Genomic DNA, 24,612 nt, shown 5'->3' with positions numbered 1-24,612 from the left:
AGGAAGGAAGGAAGGAAGAGGAAGAGCGAGTGCGCGCGCCAACAACAAGTGGCTCCCCCGCCACGCGCAACCACGCTGCCGCAGCATGTGCGCGCACCCGCACGCACCCTGGACTTTAGTGTGCGGGTGTTTTTTTTAATGACTCGAAATCGACTTCAATGAATGCCGCTGAGCGAGGCAAGATTTTGCTTCCCCCTTGCTCCATGGACTCGCTGCTGATGCTGCGCTCCCCCGGTGGCCGTCTCGGCGAGTCTGGTTCCCGTCGCTAGATTTCCACCCCAACTTCCCCTTCCCCCTTTCCCCCCTCCTGGAATCGCCGGGTAGCGAGGGTCGCAGCCATGCCGATGCACCCGATCACCTCCACGCTCATGTACCGGGGGATGTGCACCATCCCGGACATCCTCTCCTACAGCGCCCCGGTCAACCTGCCCGAAGACGAGGTGGAAGGTGAGAGACGTTACCCCCCCCCCCCTGCCCCCACACCTCCCTGCCGCAGGTTCGGTCCAAGGTGCTTCTTGCTCTCAGACACATCAGGTGCACCTGATGAGCTCTATTTACGTACGCACAGAATGTTTTTCTTCTTGAACTGTACCACACATCTTGAACCGCTGTCACGCTCAAATTGAATAATCATCAACATGTTGGCGAATAAAGCAACCGTAAACTACGATGTTGTGCCTAACGGGATTTGTAAACCACATGTATTTTTAATGGGTGTAAACTTTTTGGAGTATAAAGTCCAAATGTTGAGCGTCTTCAGTGTAGTACCACGTCGTGCCACAACGATGCCGGGCAGCACTGAGCTCGACCAGAAGAAGTGCGGCATTATTAATCGCAAGAGCGTGTGTTGAAGTCGGAGTTGTTCACAAAACATCGATGCTAATGGCCACGTTCTCGTCGACGGAGCTCTTCGCGTTATATGTTAACATTAACCTCGCGGGACTTTGTTAATATATATTCTAGCGGAGGATTCTGTTGTTTAAATACGCTATGTGTAATTGTTTTTTTGTTTCATGTCTCACTTGGGCAGTTAAACGTCAACTGGGAGTGACAAATAGGCAGTTTGTAGCAAGCACGCTCGGAAAACTATGCAAACGAGACAGACCTAATGTTCTGATGGCGTGAGTGTGAACACACATTTTTGATTCTGAAGTTAGTCCCTCTGTTTGTCTGTCTTAGTCCCAACAATCCTGCTGTGAGGCAGTGTTTTGCAACCTTTCAGCACAGCGCCAAATCAAATCGGCAATTCAAAAATAAAAAATAAAATGATGTCTCCTCACTGACAGAGGAGGGCGCCATAGATGAATCTTGCCAAGGGCGTCAGTTGGGCGCGGGCCTGCCCTGCTTAGCACCAGCGGACAACAACACAAGGCGATTTGCTATTGTTGGGCCTCGCTAACCTGCCAAAAGTGGGTCTTGGTACACTTTGATGTCATGATCACGAGCCTACTTGAGTCGTTTTTATTCACCTCAGCAATTTCTCATTACTGTATAAAATTCGCATTCGTTAAGTCCCACCATGTAATTTCTCATTGTTTCGTGTAGCAGCTGTGTACAAACGTGCTATTTTGACCAATTTCTGTCGTCTTGTGGAAGCCTCGGTCCTCTCCAGTGGACAGTAGAGTTGAAGTTCAATCAACTTTTCTTGTAATGTTACATTTGTGGTCTGCTTCTAAAAGTCAGACTCCATCCGGGCCCTTTGTGGCGGGCACTATGGTGCCACTTATTGCAGCAACGGGATGCTTGGCGCTAATGCACATTTAACAGCGGCGACGTTAGTGAGCCCCCGCGAAGGAGTTCTGAGCTTCATCTGCCGCTTTTGTCGGCTGGTTAGGGCAAGTGATGGCACTTGTTGATTTTTAAAGGGCAGACCTCCTCCAGCGGCCAATTCGTGGGTCGCAATCATTTGTCATATTAACCTTCAAGTGACTTTATGCTCTGCGTTTGGCTGGCGACCAGTTAAGGGCGTACCCCACCTACTGTCCGAAAACACCTGAGATAGGCTCTAGCACGCCCCCAATCATTGTGAGGATAAAGCGCAGCAGATAATGGATGGATGGTGACTTTATATTGACTGCCAGAATCCAGGTGGCACAATAGTTGGTCACGAAACGCATTGTTCTGATCACTCGTTGTTCAGTCAAATTTATTGGGCACAATCTTGGCTCATGTCATTTTTGTAGCTCTGGTTCTTATGCAGAATTCCTGGGGCACATTTGTCAAATTTTGGTTTGGTTTTTTGGACTAGGTCGAATTTATGCGACACAATTGTTGGCCCCATGATGTATTTGCACATCCACTTGTTGCTAGGCAGAATTTGCAGGGCACAATTTTTGTGCATATTAAGCAGTTTTCCAAACACCTGTTTCTTGGTGTCTACAAATTTGTGCAACCACTTGTCGCTTGGCAGAGTTGGTGCGGCACGATCCTCCATCATGTTGCACATTTGTGGTTTGGCTCATTCCTTGGTAGAATATGTGTGGCACAATATTTGGGCACACTGCACATTTTTGCAACAAAACCTTGGGTGGCAATTGTTGGATATCTACTAATTTATGCCACCACTTGTTGCTAGGCAGAATTTGGGACAGAGTTTCGAGTCATCGATGCATTATTTTTTTCAATCAGCTGTTGCTTAGCAAAATACCTGAGGTCAAATTGTTGAACATCAATAAATTTGTGTGACCACATGTTGCTAAGCATGATGAATGGGAACCTTTGGTCCACATTTGCGTGGTTACTTGTTGCTAGGCAGAATTTGTGGGATGCAATCTTTCGTCAGGTTATGTATTTTCTCAACCTCCTGTTGCTAGGCAGAATTTGTTTGGCACAATTATGGGGCAAAATGTTTTGAGCATTTGTTCCAAGCGGGATTTGTGTGACACAAAGGTTAGTCACGGATAAGCATTTGCACAGTCACTTGTTGCCAGGTAGGATTCATGTGACACAATTCTTTCCGAAAAGAGCAGGGATCAGTTGGCGGGGCACTTTCCCACCTGCCCCTCCAACACTGTTGGATCAAGACGTCACCTCCTTACTATCCAAAAGACAACAAACGCAATGGCGCTAACAAACACGATTCACAAACGGATGCTATAACAGCCTTTGTTTTTTTTACCCCGATAGCCCGATGAAAGCCAAGTCAGATGAGCACTCCTGCCTTTGCAGACAATCTTACACTGCTGTCAATCAACAGCGTGACAGCCTGAATCGACGGGCGGGTGGCAGCTCGCTTTCCAGCCATCACCAACCCCTTCCCTGGGGGTGGGGGCACGTCGAGAAATAAAATTGCATATTAGCAAGCGTGTACGTGCTGCTCAGTTGGCACGCATGGCAGCGTCGGGAGTTGATTTTCACTTACCGTCCCGGAAGCCCTCAGGGGGCCGGTGACACAGCCGCCCGAGCTTGACTTGGAACACAATTTCCTCCTGCTTAATACGTGTGTGTGTGTGTGTGTGTGAACACGCGTAATTGGCACGCGTGGCAGCCCGAGAAGTGGATTTGCAATTTCAAGAGCTGCCATACTCGTGCAATGACATGGCCGTAAATGTCTGCGTCGGACACGTGTGGCATCCTCAGGAGTTGACGTTCAATTACCAGCCCCCGCCCCCCATACCTGTCCAGTGACATGACGCCATACGCACGGCAACACAAGGAGTCGCTTTTCAACCACGGTAGCGCCACACGCTGCTTGCGCGGTGACGCGCCAGAGCCGCAATGGCCCGCGACTAGTTTCCGAACGCTCGCTCTGCGGGCGTGCGTGCGTGCGTGTGCTCGTGGAGGGGGCGGTCGTGCGCTCCTTAATGTACCTTCATGAGAGCGATAACAAAAAAAAAAACAAAAAAAAAAAAATGGAAGTGGACTCCATATTCTCCATTTCACCTCCTACACTTGAGGGATGAAAGAACATAGATGGGCAAATTACTGGAGCTGGCTATAGATAGCAACAAACGCGCGCGCGCGCGCGCACACACACAGCAGGTAGAATAATGTGGGTAGCCCATTTCCATGCTGCCGAACAGCAGCCCTGCAACGTCGATATGAGTCCCAGCGCTCAGCTTAGTCTGTGTGTGCGTGTGCGTGCGCGTGCGCGCGTACGTCAGAAACGCGGTGCACGACCAAGCGCACGTAAACATACACAAAGCCGGGAAGCATCATAGACTAAATGGTCTTCGATGTTGGTCGAAATTCACTCTTGGTTGACTGAAATAAGAATGGCGACGATGGGAAATTGTCTCGGAGGTTTTCAATTCGTTTGTAGCCTCCGGTTCACTGAAGTCTGGAAGTTGTCTTTCGGTTTTACAAAAACGTACCAGACGTTTTGGTTTGTTGAAAATGAAGACTCAGCTGTCTTTGATTGCATAACACTTTAGCGACGGACCAAACCATCTCTAATGCTTAACAAAACACGGATGTTTAGGTTCTTTGAACACTAAATTGTCCGATATTTCCAAAAGGGAGTTTCTTGAAAGCCTCCAGCGTCTAAAATGTTTTCAAACACATATGCTAGGTTCACCCTACTTCGCCTTTGATGTTTCCGAATTTTTATTTCAATTCCGCCTTCTCTCTGGCCGCGCGAAAGGCCCGAAACAGCCCCGCAGCGCATTCCCGGGACGTTTCCCTGCCGGAGATTTGTCGATACGGGGCCCCCCGTCTGTGAGCCACGGCTCGCTAGCGCCACCTCTGTCGCCGCCTTCCCGCGGCCTGGCGGGGCCGTCTTTGATGTGGGTGCTGCGCTCCTGCCGCAGCGCAAACACTGACTCACGCTGGCTTTGCCTCTGAGGTGGAGGGAAGCGCGGCGGTGGGAATGCAAACGAAGGCCGCTGTACGGTTGTGGTCACCAGCCCGCAGGCTTGTTATGAAAATAGCACAGCGGTCGTGGGATAATGTGATTTCCAGGGACTGTTGGAGATGCGATGGTTTGTTGAGATTTTTTTTTTTTTACATCAAATGTGTTGCGTCATTCAAATTTCACAGGGTTGATCTGTGTGGAAAAATGCACAAAATGAGTCCTCGCACTTGGGGTCGGTTTGCTGGGCAGCAGTTTGGTGCCGTCCTTGAATGCTCATTTTTTTTGCATGAGAGCCCTTTGCAAGAGAGAGAGGGGGGAAAAAATTACAGTATGAGGCTTTTGTTGTCGAAGGCCGTAATCTTTTATCCGTGCATTGTAAATCAGAATCAGAATCAGAATCATCTTTATTGGCCAAGTATGTAGAACACACAAGGAATTTGTCTCCGGTATAACACGCTGCATTAGTATCATCGTAAACAACAAAATCATTGAACCATTTTAGAGTAACCAGTAGTTTTGTAGTACCATTTTGTAGTGCAAGAAGAGTGACTACGTCAGTGACTGTTTAAGGAGTTAATGGCTAGAGGGAAGAAGCTGTTTAAGTGTCTACTGGATTTGGTGCGCATGGATCTGTAGCGTCTGCCTAAGGGCAGTAGCTGGAAAAGGTGGTGGGCAGGGTGCGGGGGATCCAGGAGGATTTTCCGTGCCCTTGTTTTGATTCTTGCAGTGTGCAAGTCCTCAAGAGTGCTTTGGCCGCCATATCGTGTAGTTGAAGCGCTATATAAATGCACTCCTTTTGCCATTAGCGCATGAGCTCCATTAAAATACTGTCATGTACAGTGCTTCAAAAAAAAAAAAGAAAAAAAAGAATGTGGTTTTTATTATTTTTTTTTTATTATTTATTTTATATTTTATTTTTATTTTTTTGGGGTTGTTTTTTTTTTTTTTAATCTTCGACTAATTTGACGTTGGCGTTTATAAAAAGGTCACAGGCGAGGTCCAACGAAGACATCTCCATTGTAAGGAAATGCTCATGTAAAATAAACCCAGTCAGGCTCCGAGGTCTGCAGGCTTGAGTCAATAAATGAAGGCCAAAGTTTAAAGCAAACATGGTGAAGCAGAATGTTGCTGTTGCGCTGCAATGGAAATGGTTTTAAATTTTGGTTAAAAACGATGTCACCCACCCCAGTGTGTGATTAGACGTACGCAAAGCATTTTTTAAATTCTGTTTTGGTTCGTTTCGTAAGCTCACTTGTCTTTGGTCTTGTATGTTCTGTTCCGTGGAAAGTCACCTTTGGTTGTTTACCGAATCAAACAGGTCGCTGGCTAGCTTAGTTGAAGACTAAATTGAAAAAAAAAAGTTGTTTTCTCTGAAGTTGTGAAATTGTTGTCAACATGATTTGATGTTGCTTCTTTGACCTTCCTCCATTGTCTTTCACATTTTTTTTTTGTCTTTGATGTTCGCAAAAAGCCAGATGTTAGGTTGGATGAAGTCGCTTGGCAGACAACTGTTTTGTCCGTTTTGTTGTTGATGAAAACCTGTGCACCCTCTTTCGACAACGCGTCTGCGTGAAACGACAAACGGGATGAGGTCGCGGCGGTTGCCGGGCGGGCGCTAACCATCGGTGGATTTTTCTTTTTTTGTCTGAGCCGTCGTCTCATGATGAAATCTGGCAGCTGCGTGAAGAAAAGGAAAAAAATAAACCAACAAAAATCAATGAGAGCGAGACAGAAGCTGAGAAATGAGGCGAGAAATCTCCGTGCGACCTTTTGGCAGACTTCAATGGGCGGAGGTGGAAGAAGACTGAAGAGCGGAAAGTTGGCGGCAGGACGGATTCCGGGTTCTGGTTTCAAAGTAGGGTTGCAAACGCGGGTCGGGGTTCCGTCGTAGATTTTCAAAGCAGGGTTTAGGTTTCAAACTGGGGTTAGGCTTTTAAAGTAAAATTTCACGTTCATCTTAGAATTTCAGAGTAGGGTTGGAAATAGGGTTAGGGTTCCCCACAATGGTTAGGGTTTCAAACTGAGGCTAGGATTTTAAGGTAGGGTTTCAAGTTAGGGTTTGTGTTTCAAACGAGGGTTTCAAAATAGGGTTTATAATAAGGATTAGGCTTGCAAAATAGGGTTTTAAATGGTTCAGATTAGTTTGAAGGCCCGATTTGGGTTTCTAATTAAGTCTTCAAGCAAAGGTTCATTTCAAACAAGGTTTCCGGTTTGAATTTGGGCCCTCAAGGCAGGCTTTGGGTCTCGAAGCTTGACATTCCGGTGTATCGCCAATTTATCCTTGCATATGTGTGTGTGTGTGTGTGTGTGTGTAGAAATCCGCGAGGCGTTCAAGGTGTTCGACCGCGACGGCAACGGCTTCATCTCCAAGCAGGAGCTGGGCATGGCCATGCGCTCCCTCGGCTACATGCCCAACGAGGTGGAGCTGGAGGTCATCATTCAGCGCCTCGACATGGATGGTGAGGCACGAGCCTATCCCAGCCGTCTTCGGGCAGTCGGCGGGGTAATTTGGGGTATGTCAATGGAATGTGGGAGGAAACCGGAGTACCTGGAGAAAACCCACGCAGGGAGCCCGGAGCCGGGATCGAACCCACAACCTCTGCACTGTGAGGTCGGTGCGCTAAGCACTCGCCCACCGGGCCGCCCATGAATTATTTCATCGCACAAATTATTTTTTCATGGAGAAAAGTTTACCTTTTAAAAAAAATTGAAATATTGTCTTTTTTTTTTCAACATTTAAATGTTTTCGTTTATATTTTTGGTGCCGTTTGTTCTTGGAAGAAAAACCTTTGGTAAAACTTTGGTTGCGTTTGTTGGCCAGGCGACGGCCAGGTGGACTTTGAGGAGTTTGTCACGCTTCTCGGCCCCAAGTTGACAGCGGCCGCCGTGCCCGACAAGTTCAACGGAACCGACTTTGACTCGGTTTTCTGGAAGGTAAACGATGCAAACGCTACAAGTTTTTTTTTTTCAATTTCACCACATGCTACATTTTCTTTTTTTTTGAAAAAATATTTTTGGCCCTGATAAAATGCCACTGAAATATGGAAGTGCCAATGTCGAACCGCCAATGTGGATTAAAAATATTTGACTTACTCGTGAAAGTACGTTCAAACGGACTTGAATAGGTTGTTTGTGGTTTTGGTGGCTCAGTGTGACATGCAGAAACTGACCGTGGAGGAACTGAAGCGTCTGCTGTACGACACCTTCTGCGACCACCTGTCCATGAAGGACATCGAGAACATCATCATGACCGAGGAGAACCATATCGAGAACCCCGAAGACTGCCAGGTGGATATCGACAGTAAGGAACTGCCAGCCGTCGGCGCCTTGCAAAAAAAAAGAAAATACAGGTCACTGTTAAGGATTTGAATGCAAAAATTTTCTTTTCCTGTCCTTTGGGAAAACGTACATCTATTTTGAGAAAAAGTCATACTTCTTCAAAATGTTCATACAACTTTTTTTTATATATAGTATTGTGACTTTGTACTTTTAATGGTGAACCTTTCTTCCTGGAATAAAAATAATATTCATGAAAATTTTTAATTCACAAGGAAATCCCTAAAATATATTGATACAATCACTTACTGCTCATTTTTTTTCCAAACAAAAAAAAAAAGATACATATATTTAACGTCGTGTCAAGATGTCTTTTTCGCTCCAATACAATTTTGTCATGTTTAGATTTGAATTGTCGTACTTTGTGCTGTTTACGCTACCGAGGTTCGAGCCCGACGCAGCAGGTCAAGCAGACGTGCGTGCGCAAGAGCCTGATCTGCGCCTTCGCCATCGCCTTCATCATCAGTGTCATGCTAATCGCCGCCAATCAGGTGCTGCGCAGCGGCATGAAATAGTCGGCAAACTGCAAGACTTAACGGACAACTCCGACGTTTTTCTAAGGAGCTGGTGTGAAAACTGACACATGGACAACATATCGCTCCAACTCGTTGTCATCGTGCGAGTCGTGATGTGTGTGTGTGCGTGTGTGTGTGTATGTGTGTAATACAATACAGTGAACCCCCGTTAATTGCAGGGATTTGTTCCCAACCCACCCAAAAAGCTGAACATCCACAATATAAAAAGCATGTTTAAAAAAAGACAAAAAAAAAAACGCATTTCAATTTTAGCTTAATGCTAATATTTTAGAGGAAATGCTATAGAGAGGCTAAAGTAATTAGCATTGATGACATGGTAATTGAGATTTGTCCGCTTTTAAACAGCTGCTGCCTAACACAGGGGAGAAGTGACATATTTTTCCTCTGTGGGAACAACCAATAAAATAAGTTAATTATGCTGCATCTGTTCTCAGTGCTGCCTTGGGATGTTGTGGCACGTTAGGGTACTACACTTCTGGGTATCCAACTCCAAATTGGGACTTTGACTGCTAAAAAAATTCCGCAATCTAACGAGGGTTTACTGAACTGCTGAGCCTCCCGAGACTGCGGGGGGCGCCGTTGGTGGACAAATAGAGCAACACACTGGGATAACCTCATCTATGCATGATATGCATGGACTTCAGCGACTGTGTTTTTGTACATCTGTGTTTACGTCATGATTACACCAACTGTGTATTAATGCTAAACTGTGAGCCAGTGTGCTAGTATGTGTGTGTGTGTGTCTGTGTGTGTGTGTTTTGAAAAGGAAGGGCTGCTTTACTTTGGACTTGTCACAAATTGGGGAAGGTCACGGAAATGTGTGTGTGTGTGTGCGTGTGCGTGTGTGTGTGTGTGTCAGAATGCATTGTGATGAAGCAATAAACAAAGATGGCGTGCAGCGGCATTCCAAACACTCATTTCAAAAAGCACTTCTTTTTTTAAAGAAAAAGTACAAATCACCTAAAGGAACATTTTGGCAATACAATAGGGTCGGCAAGCCCAAAAATGTGGCAATAAATCACAAACATGTCTTTGAAATGGACCTGATTCAAATTGGCTAACACGAGCTAACATGTGCTATAAACAAATATAGACAACACATGCCACCAAGCTGACATATGCTTATACATTGCTAACATGTACGAACAAATGCTAAAATGACAAATGTGCTAATGATCACATTCAGAACGCCACCATGCTAACATATGCTAACACATGTTAACATGGGCTAACATGAGGGCTAAATGTTCTAGCATGTGCTAACATGCACTAAGATGTAACGTATGCTAATATTAACTTACATGTACAACATGCTATCATTCATGACAACGAAAACATGCTAAGATGCAAAAATGTTCACAAAAAGTCTAAAATATGTGACAATGCCATTGTCACATGGATTAAAATGTAGTCATGCGCGAATACTTGATAACATATGTTAACACATAACAAGTGCCATCATCTGCTAATATTCCCAAACACGCAAAACACAGGCCACCTAGCTATCATTTGCGAACACACGCTAACATGTGCTAGCAAATTTACACAAACATGCACCTAAGTGAGCTCACATGCGCTAATATGGTTGCACAAGGTGGACATTTGTGCTAACTATTGAGAGCATGAGCTAACACTGTAACAAACACGAACAAGTCCTAAAATGCACTAACATGAGCTAACACATTCTAACCTGCTAATGTGCTCGATAACAAACTTTGGGCAAATTGTAAATAAGTAATGGTCAAGAATCTCCTAGGTGGAGGTAATGTCACGAGCTCCAACACACGGTTCCATTTTGCACTTTACAAGTCGCTGCAGCGCACAACTAAAACAAGTGACCACCATGATTGTTCCGCCCATACTATGTGATGAATTAGTAATAAATAGTTCATTTATTGCCTTATTATTTTCTTGATACTTGTTGAAATACAAAAACAAACAAAAAAAAAACGTGTTGACGGCGTGCAAATTTTCAAAGTGTTTTCATGTTTCCAAATGGATGTGACTTTTGCTGTCTTATTGGCCGTCTGTTGGCGTTTGACTCTTGTGTCTGTGGAATGTGGTGGGGATTTTTTCTCCCCAAAAAGAAAACCAAATAAAACATGAAACATCATGTCACGAAACTCTCAACTCTCTATTATTAGTGCCTTTCCCATACATTCAAGCTAATGTGCTAACAGATGCTCACGTCCATGCGCATGAAATCACATTCATTCACCAACATGCGATAACATATGCTTGAATGCACAAACTTGAAATGACAGCACGATGCTAACATTCATCAATATGCACGAAAGCATTTGCTAACATATGCTAACTTGCACTAAGACAAATAAATATTCTTAGAATTATGCTGAAATATCCTCCAGTGCAATGCGCAAACATGAAATGACACGTTCACATTTATCACGCACTTACTGAAAACGCGCAAGTACAAGTTAATATGCTAACCTGCTCCAACATTCACTAATATGTGGTAGCACCTGCACTCAAAGGGTAACATACGAACCAACGCTGATAGGTGCTAATGTGCTAACAGGTTCGAATAACCACTACCACGTGCATCAATTCAGGTACCGGTATTTAATTTTGTTGTACAAACTCGCACTTTGTGCCTTTCCCCGGTGCTTCATGAGTATTAGCATTAGCATGATTGAGTTTCTATTTGGGTCCTTGGTGTCACTTGGCTCATTAAGGTAGTCAAGCGTTTGATTGGACGGGGACTCGGGTGACTATTAACTGTGTTGAAGTGGAGCGGTGGGCCGGAGGGTAGGGGAACCAAAAGATATTCATGGCCTGGGCTGCTAATGTGGCCATATTTATTTGAATATGTATTCAGTCCAAACCTTTCCATCATTTTTTTTGTGTCATGTAGAGCAAGTCTAGCATTGTATTAAAGTTACAGTGCGGGTTGTTTGTTTATCAAACACATTTTTCAATTCCCAGCCAGGGAACATCGATTCGACCTATTTTGACTAATTAGTCAGACAAGACGAAGGTCAAAGCGATTAACAAATGATATTACAACACACCTGTATATGGCAGCCGTCAGCCATGCATCTGACCAAATTGTGAACTATTTCATCAGCCAATCAACTCCTGCCCTGCCATGTTGCCCTCCCTAGCTCAACGTTAGCATAACGCTGCTACGCTAACAGGCTAGCATTACACTCCAGACGAAACGTCCCTCATGTTTTGTTAAAAAGCACATTGTTCTTGACATTTCTTTTTTTCAAATTTCACTTCGTGTTCCACTCGCCGTGGCAAATGCTGAAATATTCACGCGGCGTATCGCTGAAAATTGAAAACATCCAATGGCTAATTTGAGACAGCGGAACAACAGAACGCCACCGGCTGTATGGCAAATTGATGATGTCACCGTGAAGCGCCCTATCAGCACCAAGTGTCCCATCCGTGAATTACTGCATGCGCGTCTTACTTTTCTCTACTCGGTTGCTAATGGAAACAGGATGGATGTGGTGGGGGGAAGCGGGGGGGGGTCGTACGGGGTGGTCTACTGCAGAGGTGTGGATCCGTTCTTGGAAAAAGGAACAAAACATCTTGGAGTGCGTCAATCCGCTTGTACGTCACACAGAAAAAATACAGATAAAAATATATTGGAAAATGTAGGCCAACGTTGCCGTGTCGCCACCCAGCAGCTTGGAAGAAAAATAAAGAGAAAAGATGGCGTGTGCTTCAGTTGTCATGGTGACAACAAAGAGTGGAAAAACGAACAGTCCAGAAAATTAACATAATAAAAACACAGATGATTTATTTTCATTCAATAAAAAGATGGCTTTGTTTTTGTGATGTTGTGATTTCTTCTTTTTTTTTAAATCTTGTAAAAATACAACCCTCTGGAAAAAAAAGATATTTTTCTCACTTTACATGTAGGACATTATTTATTTCCAAAACTGCATTTTTTTTCCTCAGGGAAAATATAACTTTTAGTCTATTAATATCCTTTAAGATTTTTCTTGGGAAATGTGAAGATTCTCTTGTTAGTATGATGTATTAAAAATGCTACGCTTTGATTGGGAAAGATTCCGTTTAAAAAAAAAGTTATAAAGGGCCCTGGCAACCATGGCCAAAATGGGGTACTGCCACACAGGACAATAATCCTCAAAAATAGAAAAGGTTTGGTCAGACCTGATGTTTGTGCAAATTTTCATAAGTTTCCGGCCACGCCTTCAGTAACTTTTCATCTCAAACATCTTTAGATGAAAGCCCCAAAGTTTGAAGAAGATCGGATAAATTCTCTAAGACGATTCATTCTGAAATGCAAAGTCTGTTTCGCTGCTTGGGCCCCAATTAACGAAAAGCATTTCATGAAGTTAGAAAAACAAATTAAAGTGCTGCTGCTGGCTGCCGCACTGGCCCAGATTAGTTCTGAGCAACTAATTTTTTATCTCCAAAAATACAAATTTGTTCTTGCATCATTCTGACAAAAAATAATGACTAAAGGTGATCAAAACAGTAACATACAATTAATCCGTGCCAGTGTCAATTTTTGGCCATCATTTAATCTTGCAGGCCATGTTTGGAGTGACAGTCCTTACTCTCGTTCAAGTGTAAAAATAAGCAAGTTTTGTCGCTTCTGATGCAGATGTTCGGGATTATTTCTAGTCCCTGACTGCCCTCTGATGGTCGGAAGTGCTCAGTACAAGAGTGATATTTCTATGAGAAAAACGCCGTCCAAAAAAATGTTTCAAAGTGGAGGCAACGGACTCACTAACTAACTGTAACCCGTCGGTACGCCAGGCCGAGGCCGAGGGCGGGCGCGCCGGCGGCGTGGCCAAGGCTGTCCACCTTGGCTATTTGGCGCAGGTGGAAGAGCAGCGTCAGCTTCCTGGTCATGATGCGCAACGCCAGCGCGGCGGCCGCAATCTGGGCCAGCGCGGCAGCCAGCAGCAGCAAGTGGACGGCGCGCTCCAGCGGCAAGATGAGCACGCCCTCGTCGGTCACAAAGAAGAGCAGCACCGGCAGCTGGAACGACACCGTCAGCACGCAGAAGCAGCACAGCCACGCAACCTGCGCAAAAGCAACAACGTCGTCACGGCTCCAGCGTGCCCTCTTGTGGACAAATGGATCAAATTATGGAGAGACTAGACCAGTGGTGTCAAACATACGGCCCCGCGAGCCAGAACCGGCCCCCCAAGGAGGTTCGATTAGGCCCGCGGGATAATTTAAAAATGGAAAAAAAATGCATAAAAGACATGAACATTTTTTGATAATTCGTGGATTATCCGCTAGGGGGCACACTGTTTTCGCTTTCATTTGTAAAGTGTAGGCAGAGATTAAATTTGGATTTTATATGGACATGTGTAAATGATTGAAAAAAATCCTTTCTTTATAAATCTCGTTTAATCCTAAATTTCATGACTATATTTTTCAACACCAATGACAATGCATATATGTGAATGACCAAAGTAAATTGCACATTTGTCTAAGGAAATCGAAGGTGTTTCATGAAATGTTAGGTAAAAGATATGTTCATTAAATTTCAACATTTTCCTCATGTTCTCGTGCTTCACTGTACCACAACAAAGGAAAGACATGATATTTTAGTTTTTTATAGCAGAGTATGGTGTCATTTTAATGGTCCGGCCCACTTGACATCTACTGAGGACGTATGCGGCCCACAATGGGAAATGAGTTTGACACCCCTGGACGAGACGGACTACTTGAGACACAAACTAGATCAAGTACCAAAATGACAACAAAAAAAGGGATGTGAAATACAAAAACAAGTACAAATGTGAATGAAGTGCTTTTACGTTCTCGTGCAGATTCCCAAAGTAGCCAAGGTAAAGGCGGACGATTTCCACGATGGTGACGAGGGCGATCCCGCTGATCAGCAGGCCCTGATAGTATCCCGGAAGGTACGCAAACTGAAAAACAAAGTCGTTGGCTTTCAATCAAAGCCCAACCCAAACCTGGCCCATCGCTGTTCTCGGTGGCTCCAGTTGAGCTCGGCTTGGGCCGGGTTCGACCACGAGTCGGGGCGCCTACCTTAACTTGTAGCATGCAGACGGACGAAAACCACCAGCAGGGTAAATAAAACATGTTGAAGTAGATCAACATGTGCAGAGCCACGTCGCACGGCAGCCCACCGCACGCCAAGGCTGAAAAAACAAAAAACAAACATCTTTTGTCTCCACGTGTTGTTGTGGCTCTTCAGTGTGTTGCTAATCCCCCTTCAGACAGAACCCAACGAAGAATGTCGTCACGTCAAGAATGAGGACCAACCTGAACGTGAAACTGAAGGCGAGGGTGAGAGGTCACGCCGCTCTTTGTCGACGTGCGAAGTTCCGGTGTAGGCCGGGCCCACGCCGGCGTTACCGACATTGTGGGGAACCGGCGAGTAAAACACGGGCATTGCACACAGACGCACGCACACTTGCAAATCAGATTAGCGAGCAGGAGGCGGGCGCCTCGGGGATTAGTTGAACTCTTCTCATGACGTCGCCTGAAACCGTTCCAAGGCGCTGGGAATCCAACGCCCTTGAGACAAATTGCGACAGGACTTTTTGATTTTGATTTTATTGCATTTTGCATGTGAGGAAGAAGCGTACGACGGATGCACGCTACGTCGGGCCCAGCGAGCCGTCAGAACGGAGCCGGGATTTGTTTTTTGAAACACCTTGAGGCTCCGCTCGTCATCAATGGCGTGCGCGGGACGTAGGGGCAGCGTTCGACCGCTGGGGGGCGTCACAGCTCATCGCGGGGTGCACGCAAGGGGAAGTTCTGGAACTCCTCCGGCACGACTTCGCCTTTCTGCGACCGCTTGTAGAAGCCCAGTGAGTCCAGCAGGGCGGCGATCTCCATGGCCTTCATGCCTTTCACACTGACAGTCTACAAACCCCAAAAATTACGTTCTGAATTACTTTTCTTTCTTATTCAAAAAGTTGCCAAGCGTGGGCATGTCCAAGGTCACCTTCACAACCTCGTCCTTGTCATCATAAAAAATGAGTCGAGGGTCCACTTCCTCTGAGGAATCGTACTCCAGGTTGTGACTGGGCGAGGAAATTTCCGGTCAAGGAAATTTCGACCAAGAGACGTACCTAACGTGGAAGTTTTCTGAAATATCATAAACAAAAATAACAAAACTGTTTGTTCGTTTTTTTACGTAAACAATTTGAGCATTTGACACAGCGTGTTTTTTGTTTTGTTTTTGTCAAAAGCAAATTTGAAATTTGATTCGACAGCGTACGGTTTTGTAATTTTTTTTGGTTTTTTTTTTTAACATGGACAATTTGGAGTCTTTGATGACAATACTTTTAAAACGTTCCCTTCTGTCAACGTCGCAAATTTAACTGGAAAAAAACCAATTGTTTCCGTAAACATTTGAATCTTTGACAAAGCTAATGTTTTTTGTAAAATTAAAGATCCTTCAAAGTCGTTTACCACAATAATATACGTCACCAGGGAAGGTAACTTACAGTTTTTTTTTTCAACCACACTTTTAAACATTCAACAAAGTCAATATAGATAACCATTCAAGGCGATGCCATCTCAAGCAAAGCTAACGCCTCGCCATTATAATGTCGCAAAATGAAGTTTGCGTGGAAAGGCGTTGACGAAAAGGATACTACAAAGCCCAGCGCTCCAACAGGAAGTGATGCAGCTCGGGCATTTTCTTGATGCCTCATCCAACCACGCTGGGAGCCTGGGGGAAGAAAAAAAAACCCTTGCAAATTATTTTATTTAGAACAACATAATCAATTATAAGTAATACATTCCTAAAATGACAGCGATTTTATTCCAAATTACTTTTTAACACATTTTACATGATTTATTCATTTTTCCATTAAAAAAAAAAAAAAAAAAAAAAAGAGTCCTGATTTGGACTTAGAGGAGACGAAAAGGGTCACCAGCAGTTTTCCCCGGGCGATGTTGACCTGGCCTTCCCGGGCCGCCATGGTTTCGTTGTCGCTTCCTGTCGCCGCCACGACGACGGCGAGGGTTAGCATCAAGAAAGTCGGCAACATGACGACGTCTCGGAGCTTTCCCGAGTTGCTTTGCCTTTGACCAAAGACGACGCTTCCACCTGGACTGGACTCACATGGATGAGACCACCTTATGGCGACGGGGGTTCGGGGCATTTTCCACCAATCAAGATATTCAAATTATGACATTACGCTAATCGCTAAACATTTTTATGTCATTAAACGCACGAGTCTTCTTTAGTTGACGTAGTTTCCTTGTCCTTGGGTTACTTAAACTGATATGCTTTTAAAAGTCTGCATCGTCAAGCCCGAGTTGGTGGTATCGTCCACATTTGACGATGGCACAGGTGACATCTGGATCCTTATCACTTTTTCTCACGTCGGAAAGCTACACGTGGGTTTGTAAAACACGAGGAAAATACATTTTCAAATCTTCCTAATATATAACGGAAACTGCAAAGCCACACAATTCTTTCAGGAACTGTATATTACGTTGTTATTGTTTTTTTTTTTAACATTTGCAAGAACAAGAGTGAAAAAGGGGAAGGAAGTATTTCAAGATCAGACTACTTTTTTCTTTGCCAACGATTATTGAATGTCAAATCCTTTTTAAATTTAAAATCATAATTTCAAGAAAAAGCGAGGGAGATGCCGTAAAGCATTGGCACCATTCTGAAGCTCACTCAAGATTCCTTGTCTTTAATTTTGCATGAGAGGAAATGCACTGAGGCGCACCAAAAGGATGCCGACGATCCGGAGAGCTTTGTCTTCTTCCTGAAATGATGTTCAACAGAAAACTAGAACGGCACTGAAAATGGACATTATTATTACAAATGTCCAATTGCGAGCTTTTGACACTTTGCTAACAACCGTCGACGGAAAAATATTTACTTCATACAAAAAAAAAAGGAGGTTAGTTTTCTCTGACCTCCTCCAATGCTACACATTAAAACTACAAAAAATAAAAAATAAACTTCTTCGGGCAGTAGGCAGAGGACACCCCTGAACCGGTTGCCAGCCAATCGCAGGGCACAGATAGATGAACGACCATTCCCACTCGTAATCACACCTAGGGACAATTTGGGGTGCCCAATCAACCTGCCGTGCATGTTTTTGGAATGTGGGAGGAAACCGGAGTACCCGGAGAAAACCCACGCGGGCCCTGGGAAAACATGCAAACTGCACAGGGAGGCCGGAGCCAGGATCGAACCCATAACGTATGCACTGTGAGGTCGACGCGCTAACCACTGGAGCACCGGACCGCCCGTATTTTATTCAATTTTTTCATGAAATCACAATTTTCTTTAAATGTCTTTTTGGAATATAATTTAGTCCTTCAAAAAAAATGAAGCACGTTTTGTTGTTGCCATGTGTGTCCACGGTCCTAAAAAGTGGGGCGTGTCACTTTCTCACGCACACACACCATGCACACACACGCACATTTGGGCCCCATGGAAGAAGTGGAGAATGTGTGTGTGCAGGAGAGAGAGTTAGCTGAGGGGAGGCGGAGCTTTGTATAAAGAGTCTGCTCTCTGAGACACTTCCATTGACTGCATCTTTCATTTTCATCATCATCACTGTCGCCAGTGATCCTCACACGGCAACATGCCCAGCAAGAGGAAGAAGAATCAGCGTCGCATGAGGAGAGTGGTGAGTGAGCCGCGTGCCACACAGCCACAAAAAGCCCGATTGCTAAACAAAAAAAAAAAAAAGGGGCGTCAACATCAGTACTATTTTTTATTTTTTAAGGGAGTATTTTGAACGAAGTCAGGAAAGTGTTTGTACTGAGGGCTAAAAAAAATAAACATAAAAAAATAAAATTAATGGCGGACTGGAATGATCACTGGGATTTCCGAGCGATACTTTTATTTTTGACTGAAAAATAAAACTCAATTTCAGAATTTTTGCGGTTTCAAAAGAAGCAAAAAAAATGAGCATCGGTGTCAATGTAAACAAACTTTTGTTGTGAGGAGGCACATTTAAGATTAAGATATCCTTTATTTGTCCCACACTTAAGGAGGTAAGCGTTTCTATTTTGAGCTTGGAGAAAAAAACAAAAAGGGATGGATTAAGTGGAGAGGTTACGTGAGGTTTAAATAGCCTGACATTCAGGAGGATTGCTGGGGATGCTGTCCTAACCCCAACTCTGAATTCCTGCCGTATGAGAGCTTCCATGCTGAGTCATCATACCAAATCAGACACCGGCAATCGAGCCGTGATGAAGGATGGATGAACGTTGGATGGGGGACAGGTCGGGCATTGAGTGGGAGTCATTTAGGATGGGGGATGTCAAAAGCTAATTTTTTTTTCGGGGGAGTGAGGGTGAACGTTACAGACTATTTTGTGTGGTCACCAAAATTAAAGTAGAATTTTGGAAACATTTACCACGGACAAACCTAACCTACATTTTGAAAAATCTTTCTCCAAAAAAAAAATCCTTATTATTATTATTTTTTTAAACATCGTGAGCAATTTAAGGTCATGAACAAATCCAACAGAAATATTTTGTAAACCCCGCAAACAATTCCGACGTGCCAGCAAGCCCAAGAAAGGTTTTTAAAATGATTTGGTCATGACAAACCTAGGAAATGTTTTCAACAAAGCGAAGGTACGCGGTTTTGTAAACAAACAATTTAGAGTCTGTCCCAGCCCTTCGTATATTTTGGTCAACATCATCAACAATGAAGTCTTGAACAAACTAGCATGCATCTTTGTGTATCGGGATCAATTGTGGGGCTCCTTTTCAAAGTATCTCGAAGGACGTGTGGGTCAGTTTGTACACCGGGACCCATTTTGAGTCGTGCAGCCACGTTTGTATGTTTGGGTGAGCAAAGGTCTTTGTTTTGATGGCCGCCGCCACGAACAAAAGCATTTTCCCGCCGCCGACTGTGTCATGATTAGCATGCGGCGGTGATGCGATTAGGCCGGCTGGCTCTCGTCTATGCGGCTTCTGCTGACGGCCGCACTTTCACGCTCGTCGCACCTGTCAGGACGCGTCGGGTTGCGACCGCTGGCATTGTTATGTAACCAGGGGGCTGTATTGATCTTTTTGTTGGACCCGGGATGGGGAACCAGTGCAGAACTATGCGACGCCGAGCCCGCCGTGCGATGCGCATAACGGGGTTTTGGAAACACAATTTGGAGTCTTCCAAACCGAATAATTTTAAAAATCTTTCAATTTTTAAATCTTCAAGACAATTCAGTTGGGGGGAGGGTTAAAATTAATTAATTGGCACACATTAGCTAATATTTTTTTTATAGGAATCTTTGGGCCAACTAATGTTAATTTTTATGAGCAGAGAAAATGTTGACTTCAACAAAGCCAGCGTACATGTTTTGGGAATAATTGTAAACAATTTGGTCTTGGATTAACCAAAAGTATTTTTTTTGTTGTAAATTATCGGTCCAAAAAATCATTTAGCGGCTCAGACACACCTGACGTTCGCATTTTGTTTTTGTAAACATCACAGTCATTTTACTTTGGTGATTCCATTTCCAGCAGAAGGAACGACGAGCGCTAGAGGAACACAACAGCTGCAGCTCGCCAGCAAAACCCTCGCCCGCGGTCGCCCCCAAAGAACCAAAGAAGACGACCAAAGGGAGCGCCAAGGTCCAACCTGAAGTGGCGAAGCAAGCACCAGCCCAGGTTCGGCCGGCGGTCCCAGAGCCGGTCCCCTCTGAGAAGGCGCTTGGAGAAGCCACTCCAGAACCACAACCAGCAAGTCAGGCAAGAACATCTTACACAGAAGGCAGCAACGGTGGTTTTCACGCGGTGACCTTGCAAAAATGGTGACGTCAGAGTCAAAACAGAAGCTCCAGAAGTTTTAGAACTTTCACACGCAACCCAGTGAAAGAGGTCAATCCCCTGCAAAACTGAAGCATCGGAGCTAGGCTGGCATAAGTTGTGCTAGTTTAAAAAGTGGAGCAGAGGGCGATGGTCGATTGTGTGGGACAGTTCTAGGGTGGGGGAGTGGGATCGCAGTGGCATAATAGATAGCAGCCAAAGCACATCTGTCCGCCGAAAGCCAAGAAACATCCCCAGAATCTCTGAAATAGTCTCAAGACACAGGGACAGAAGAGGAAGTAGAGGGACATCTGTGCCAAAAGAAGGCAGGCTTTGATTCTCATTTTTTCCCCCCCAGATGGTTTTTCCTTGCTCTCCTGGTGGTTAAGATTGGGGCATGTCGTGAATATTCGTCAACCGTGGGCATGGGAGGCCCTCTGAGACTTTTTGTGATTCAGGGCTATAGAAATAAATCTGACTTGACTATACGTCCACGTTTATTCTCGTTTGTTTATCCATTTGGGGATGTGAAGCTTCGCTAGCCCTAAATTAAAGATGGATGCCAGTAAAATGGATGAATTATTGAATGTCACACTGTGGGAGGCTTGCAATTATTCATGCGGCCTCAAACACTTGGCCAGGGCCGGGGTGGGGGTGGGGGGTCTTCTTGGGTACTCCCTGTGTAAAAACCGTCCCATCCTTCTTTGGTTTACTTTCCTTCACGGGTAACGCATTCTATTCTTGTGTATCTTTGGTCTACTCTACTTCCTGAATAACAAGCACTAATTTACTTCTTGGTCGAATTGCTGGGTAGCAACCTTCCTTCTTTGGTCTGCTTCTTTCGGTATTCATCTACCTCCCTCGTAACAAAACATCTTATGTACCCATTTGACAAAACACATTTTTGCAGGGTGGCTGGGCAGGTGATCAGGTTTGGTTCACGCTTGGAAATCAAGATGTCCGAATTCTTGGCTGGATGACTCACATTGGTCCTCTCCTCTACAGATCAAATGCAAAGTCTTGGCACCGGAACCTGCAGCAGACGCAAGTCAGCCCTTTTCTGCAGCTGAACCAAAACCAGCTGCAGGACAGAAAGTAGAACCCAAGTCAACTCAGGAAGTGGTCTCCACTGCACCTGAATCAAAAACCGTAACTGAGGAAATAAAGCCAGTAGAGCAAGTTGTCACTCGTTTACCAGAATTGGTCAGTTGCACCTTTAACTCACAACCAGTCACTGAAAGAGGACCGGCCGCTAAAGTGGAACCAAAATTTGGAGAGCAGGTTGGTGCTAGTGTGCCACAAATGCTTAGTTGCACACTCAACTCAGAAAAAGTAATTAACGCAGAACCGGCCCTTAGGGCGGAATCAGATATGGTCAAGCAGGTTGTGGCTAGTGTACCAGAGCTAGACCCAAAACCAGAACAAGTGGCGATCCAAAAGATGTCAGAGGAGGTCATCTGTTGCACCTTCGCCCCACAACCGGTAGTCGAAGCAAAACTGGCCCTTAAGGTAGAATCAGAGTCGGTACAGCAGGTTATCGCCAGTGTACCAAAACTCATCGGTTGCACCTCTGACTCGGAATCGTTAGAGCCTTCTGGTGTATCAGAACAAACGGAAGCCAGGGAGATCCCTGAACCAGAACCCAAGAAGATCCCTAAACCAGAACCAGTTACTGGAGGACAACAGACAGCAGAACAGGTCTTCGGCTGCTCCCTCAACCCAGAACCCGTGGTTGAACCAGAGGAGGACCTTGTCCCGGTACCAAAACCAGCAGTTGTTGCTCGCATACCTCAACCAGAACCAGAACCAAAGGCGGAAGCAGAACCTGCTGCTGTTAATGTAGAAGCAGAACTTGTTGAAATCCACAAGGTGCGTACCACACTCTCAGTTCTATCGACGACGATTGTTAGATGCTAGGTTACTATATGTTTCCCCCCACTCCCCAGGACGCTGCCCCCGCCACTCATTGTCCCTCGGAAGAGAGCAACATAGCATCTCGTCAGATGCAGCTGGAATCAACAATGGTGAGGTGGAAGACACAGTCCCTGCTGTAAACAACATAGTTGTTTTTCTCGTGCGTGGACTGAAGAGTGTGTGTTCAGGAAATACCGTTGGAGGCAGCGATGAATGGTCACCTACTTCCAAAGGTCTCCAACGAAGGATAGTCCTGGTAAGTCTTTGTTCTTTGATACCAGCCGAGCATGCTTGCCGGATAGGAAAGCTGATTCTTTGGTACCAATTTCCTTCATTTCCTGGGTGGCAACCCCTCATTCACAAGTACCGGCTGACCTTACTTCCTGCAAGCAACAACCTTCCCTCTTTGGGACCGGTCTACCTTACTTACTAGGCAACGACCCTCATTCTTTAAAACTGTTTGTCTAATTTCCCAGGTAGCAACTTTAGGTTTTTAGTGAACCTGACTTCCATCCATCCATCCATTTTCTAATTGGCTTCTCCTCACAAGGGTCGCGTGGGGTGCTGGAGCCGATCTCGGCTGTCTTCGGTCAGTAGGCGGGGAACACCCTGAACCGGTTGCCAGCCAATCGCAGGGCACACAAAGATGAACTACCATCCGCACTCACACCTCGGGACAATTTTGAGTGTTCCATTGACGTGCCACGCATGTTTTTGTAATGTAGAAGGAAAACCGAAGTACCCGGAGAAAACCCGCGCAGGCCCCGGGAGAATATGTAAACTCCATACAGGAAGGCCGCAGCCGGAATCGAACTCTGCACCTCCGCGCTGTGAGGTAGACAAGTCGCCCATCATGCCGCCCCCCCAATCTGACTTTTCGGGTGAAAACGTTCCATACTTCCTGGGTAACAATCTTCGTGCTGTGTTGCTGGTCTGCCATACTTTCTGGGTGCCATCCTTCCGTATTTGGTGCTGCTTCGATGGAATGACCGTCTTTCTTTGGTACAGATCTGCCTTACTCCTCAGGTTGACTCTTTCGCACGGGTGTGCCTTACTTCCTGGGTAAATAACCTTTACTAGGTGTCACCCATTTTGGGGTACTGGTCTGCCTAACCCATTTAGTAACAACCACCACCATTCATCTTCGGCCGGTTTACACTCCTTCTGGGGTAAAATACATCCTTCTTTGGTACCTCTCCACTTTCCTTGCTGAGTGACAACCTCACATTTTTTTTAATCTACTTTACTTCCTGGGTAAAGTTGGGCTGCCCCAAAATCTCGCACGGACTCATCTCCTCTTTTGTCCTCTTTCAGATGCCACATGGTCATTTGGTGGCCTGGAAGACTTACTGCGGATGAACCAGATGACGATTGTTTTGTTTTATATTTGGGGATTAGAGCAGGAAATTGAGGGGACATCCCATTTTTAAGTGCCTGTCCGGTCTCCACAGAACATCGCCGTTTCTGCACGCTCGCTCTAAGCCACTTCCAAGTCAAGGCCCAGCCAGCCAAGTGGAACCATCTTGTGGATCTTTTGGCATGCTAATCGAGAACTGCGGAAGAAAAACATGCTACTTTGGTCTGTCCTCTGAAGACTCTGAGGGACGTTCAAGCCTGGTGTCCACCGAGCAGTGCAGTTTCGTACACTCATCATTTTGGGGTCTTTAACTGTGACAAAGGGTTGAAAAAAAACAATACAAAAAAACGAGGCCTGGTCATGATTTGCCGTGTGCCGATCGCAATCAGACGGCTTGGTGGAAGCGAAGCTTACTTGGATCACTTTGACTCGAGAACATCCCATTTCTGTTCTGTTGCTTCCACATTTTTTTCTTCTTCTTGTATCACGTGAAGGGCTCTGTTCTTTAGGGTGAGGCGCTGAGTGCACCCGAGCACCACATTTGGGATTGGTTTTTCAACCTTTGAAATAAAGCCCTAAAAAAAACATGTTCTTATTTTTCTTTTTTGGGTGTGATACACACAACATACAGCATCGAACAGGCTCACTCAGTTGGAGCTAGCAGCATACTACTGACGCATATTATACATCTATTCAGTTTTTCCTCACATGTCGTTCACAGTTTACTAAATCAAGAGCTGTACTTGGATGTTTATAAGTACTTTAGAGTACAGTAACGCACACAGTTCAAATTCATGTCATGTGGTAGCTGACCAAATGTTCTCATTGCATCGTTATTAGCTTCAGACTGCAACAGAAGTGCAGTCTGTTAGCTAATTAGTGGAAAAGCATGAAGCAAAATAGACCATTAGAAGTAAAACATGCCTGAAAGTGTGGTCAGTCAA

General features: G+C 45.0%; 4 protein-coding genes and 1 long non-coding RNA gene across 5 annotated transcripts; 2 read left to right on the top strand and 3 right to left on the bottom strand.

Moving 5' to 3' along the window:
* Window positions 1–10,777, top strand: cabp7a (calcium binding protein 7a). The gene is made up of 5 exons (XM_086110369.1): window positions 1–447; window positions 7,108–7,251; window positions 7,614–7,726; window positions 7,943–8,093; window positions 8,513–10,777. The coding sequence occupies exons 1-5, from the start codon at window positions 339–341 to the stop codon at window positions 8,641–8,643; spliced, it is 648 nt and encodes a 215-aa protein (XP_085966495.1). The 5' UTR covers window positions 1–338; the 3' UTR covers window positions 8,644–10,777.
* Window positions 5,179–8,116, bottom strand: LOC147204614 (uncharacterized). Its single transcript, XR_015100859.1, has 2 exons — window positions 7,963–8,116; window positions 5,179–6,469 (listed from the first exon to the last, which is right to left on the bottom strand). It is a non-coding gene; the product is annotated as an uncharacterized LOC147204614 (long non-coding RNA).
* A 1,633-nt stretch (window positions 10,778–12,410) lies between the features above and the next one.
* On the bottom strand, window positions 12,411–15,187 carry LOC147204612 (transmembrane protein 17A). The gene is made up of 4 exons (XM_086110368.1): window positions 14,914–15,187; window positions 14,677–14,789; window positions 14,442–14,555; window positions 12,411–13,695 (listed from the first exon to the last, which is right to left on the bottom strand). The coding sequence occupies exons 1-4, from the start codon at window positions 15,041–15,043 to the stop codon at window positions 13,396–13,398; spliced, it is 657 nt and encodes a 218-aa protein (XP_085966494.1). The 5' UTR covers window positions 15,044–15,187; the 3' UTR covers window positions 12,411–13,395.
* Window positions 15,188–15,191: 4 nt separating this feature from the next.
* Window positions 15,192–18,077, bottom strand: selenoe (selenoprotein e). The gene is made up of 4 exons (XM_086110370.1): window positions 16,539–18,077; window positions 16,257–16,333; window positions 15,602–15,680; window positions 15,192–15,519 (listed from the first exon to the last, which is right to left on the bottom strand). Exons 1-4 carry the CDS (start codon window positions 16,767–16,769, stop codon window positions 15,376–15,378), a joined length of 531 nt encoding a protein of 176 aa, XP_085966496.1. The 5' UTR covers window positions 16,770–18,077; the 3' UTR covers window positions 15,192–15,375.
* A 42-nt stretch (window positions 18,078–18,119) lies between these two features.
* On the top strand, window positions 18,120–24,255 carry LOC147204610 (uncharacterized). Its single transcript, XM_086110366.1, has 6 exons — window positions 18,120–18,263; window positions 20,113–20,340; window positions 21,403–22,266; window positions 22,344–22,421; window positions 22,500–22,567; window positions 23,626–24,255. Exons 1-5 carry the CDS (start codon window positions 18,219–18,221, stop codon window positions 22,560–22,562), a joined length of 1,278 nt encoding a protein of 425 aa, XP_085966492.1. The 5' UTR covers window positions 18,120–18,218; the 3' UTR covers window positions 22,563–22,567; window positions 23,626–24,255.
* Window positions 24,256–24,612: the final 357 nt, after the last annotated feature.

The sequence above is a fragment of the Hippocampus guttulatus genome, chromosome 5 (assembly GCF_054856545.1).
Source record: "Hippocampus guttulatus isolate MCC_2025c chromosome 5, RoL_Hgut_1.0, whole genome shotgun sequence".
NCBI classification, from domain to species: Eukaryota; Metazoa; Chordata; class Actinopteri; order Syngnathiformes; family Syngnathidae; genus Hippocampus; species Hippocampus guttulatus.
The sequence above is the reverse complement of the archived record's forward strand: the minus strand, read 5'-3'. Positions and strand labels throughout refer to the sequence as shown.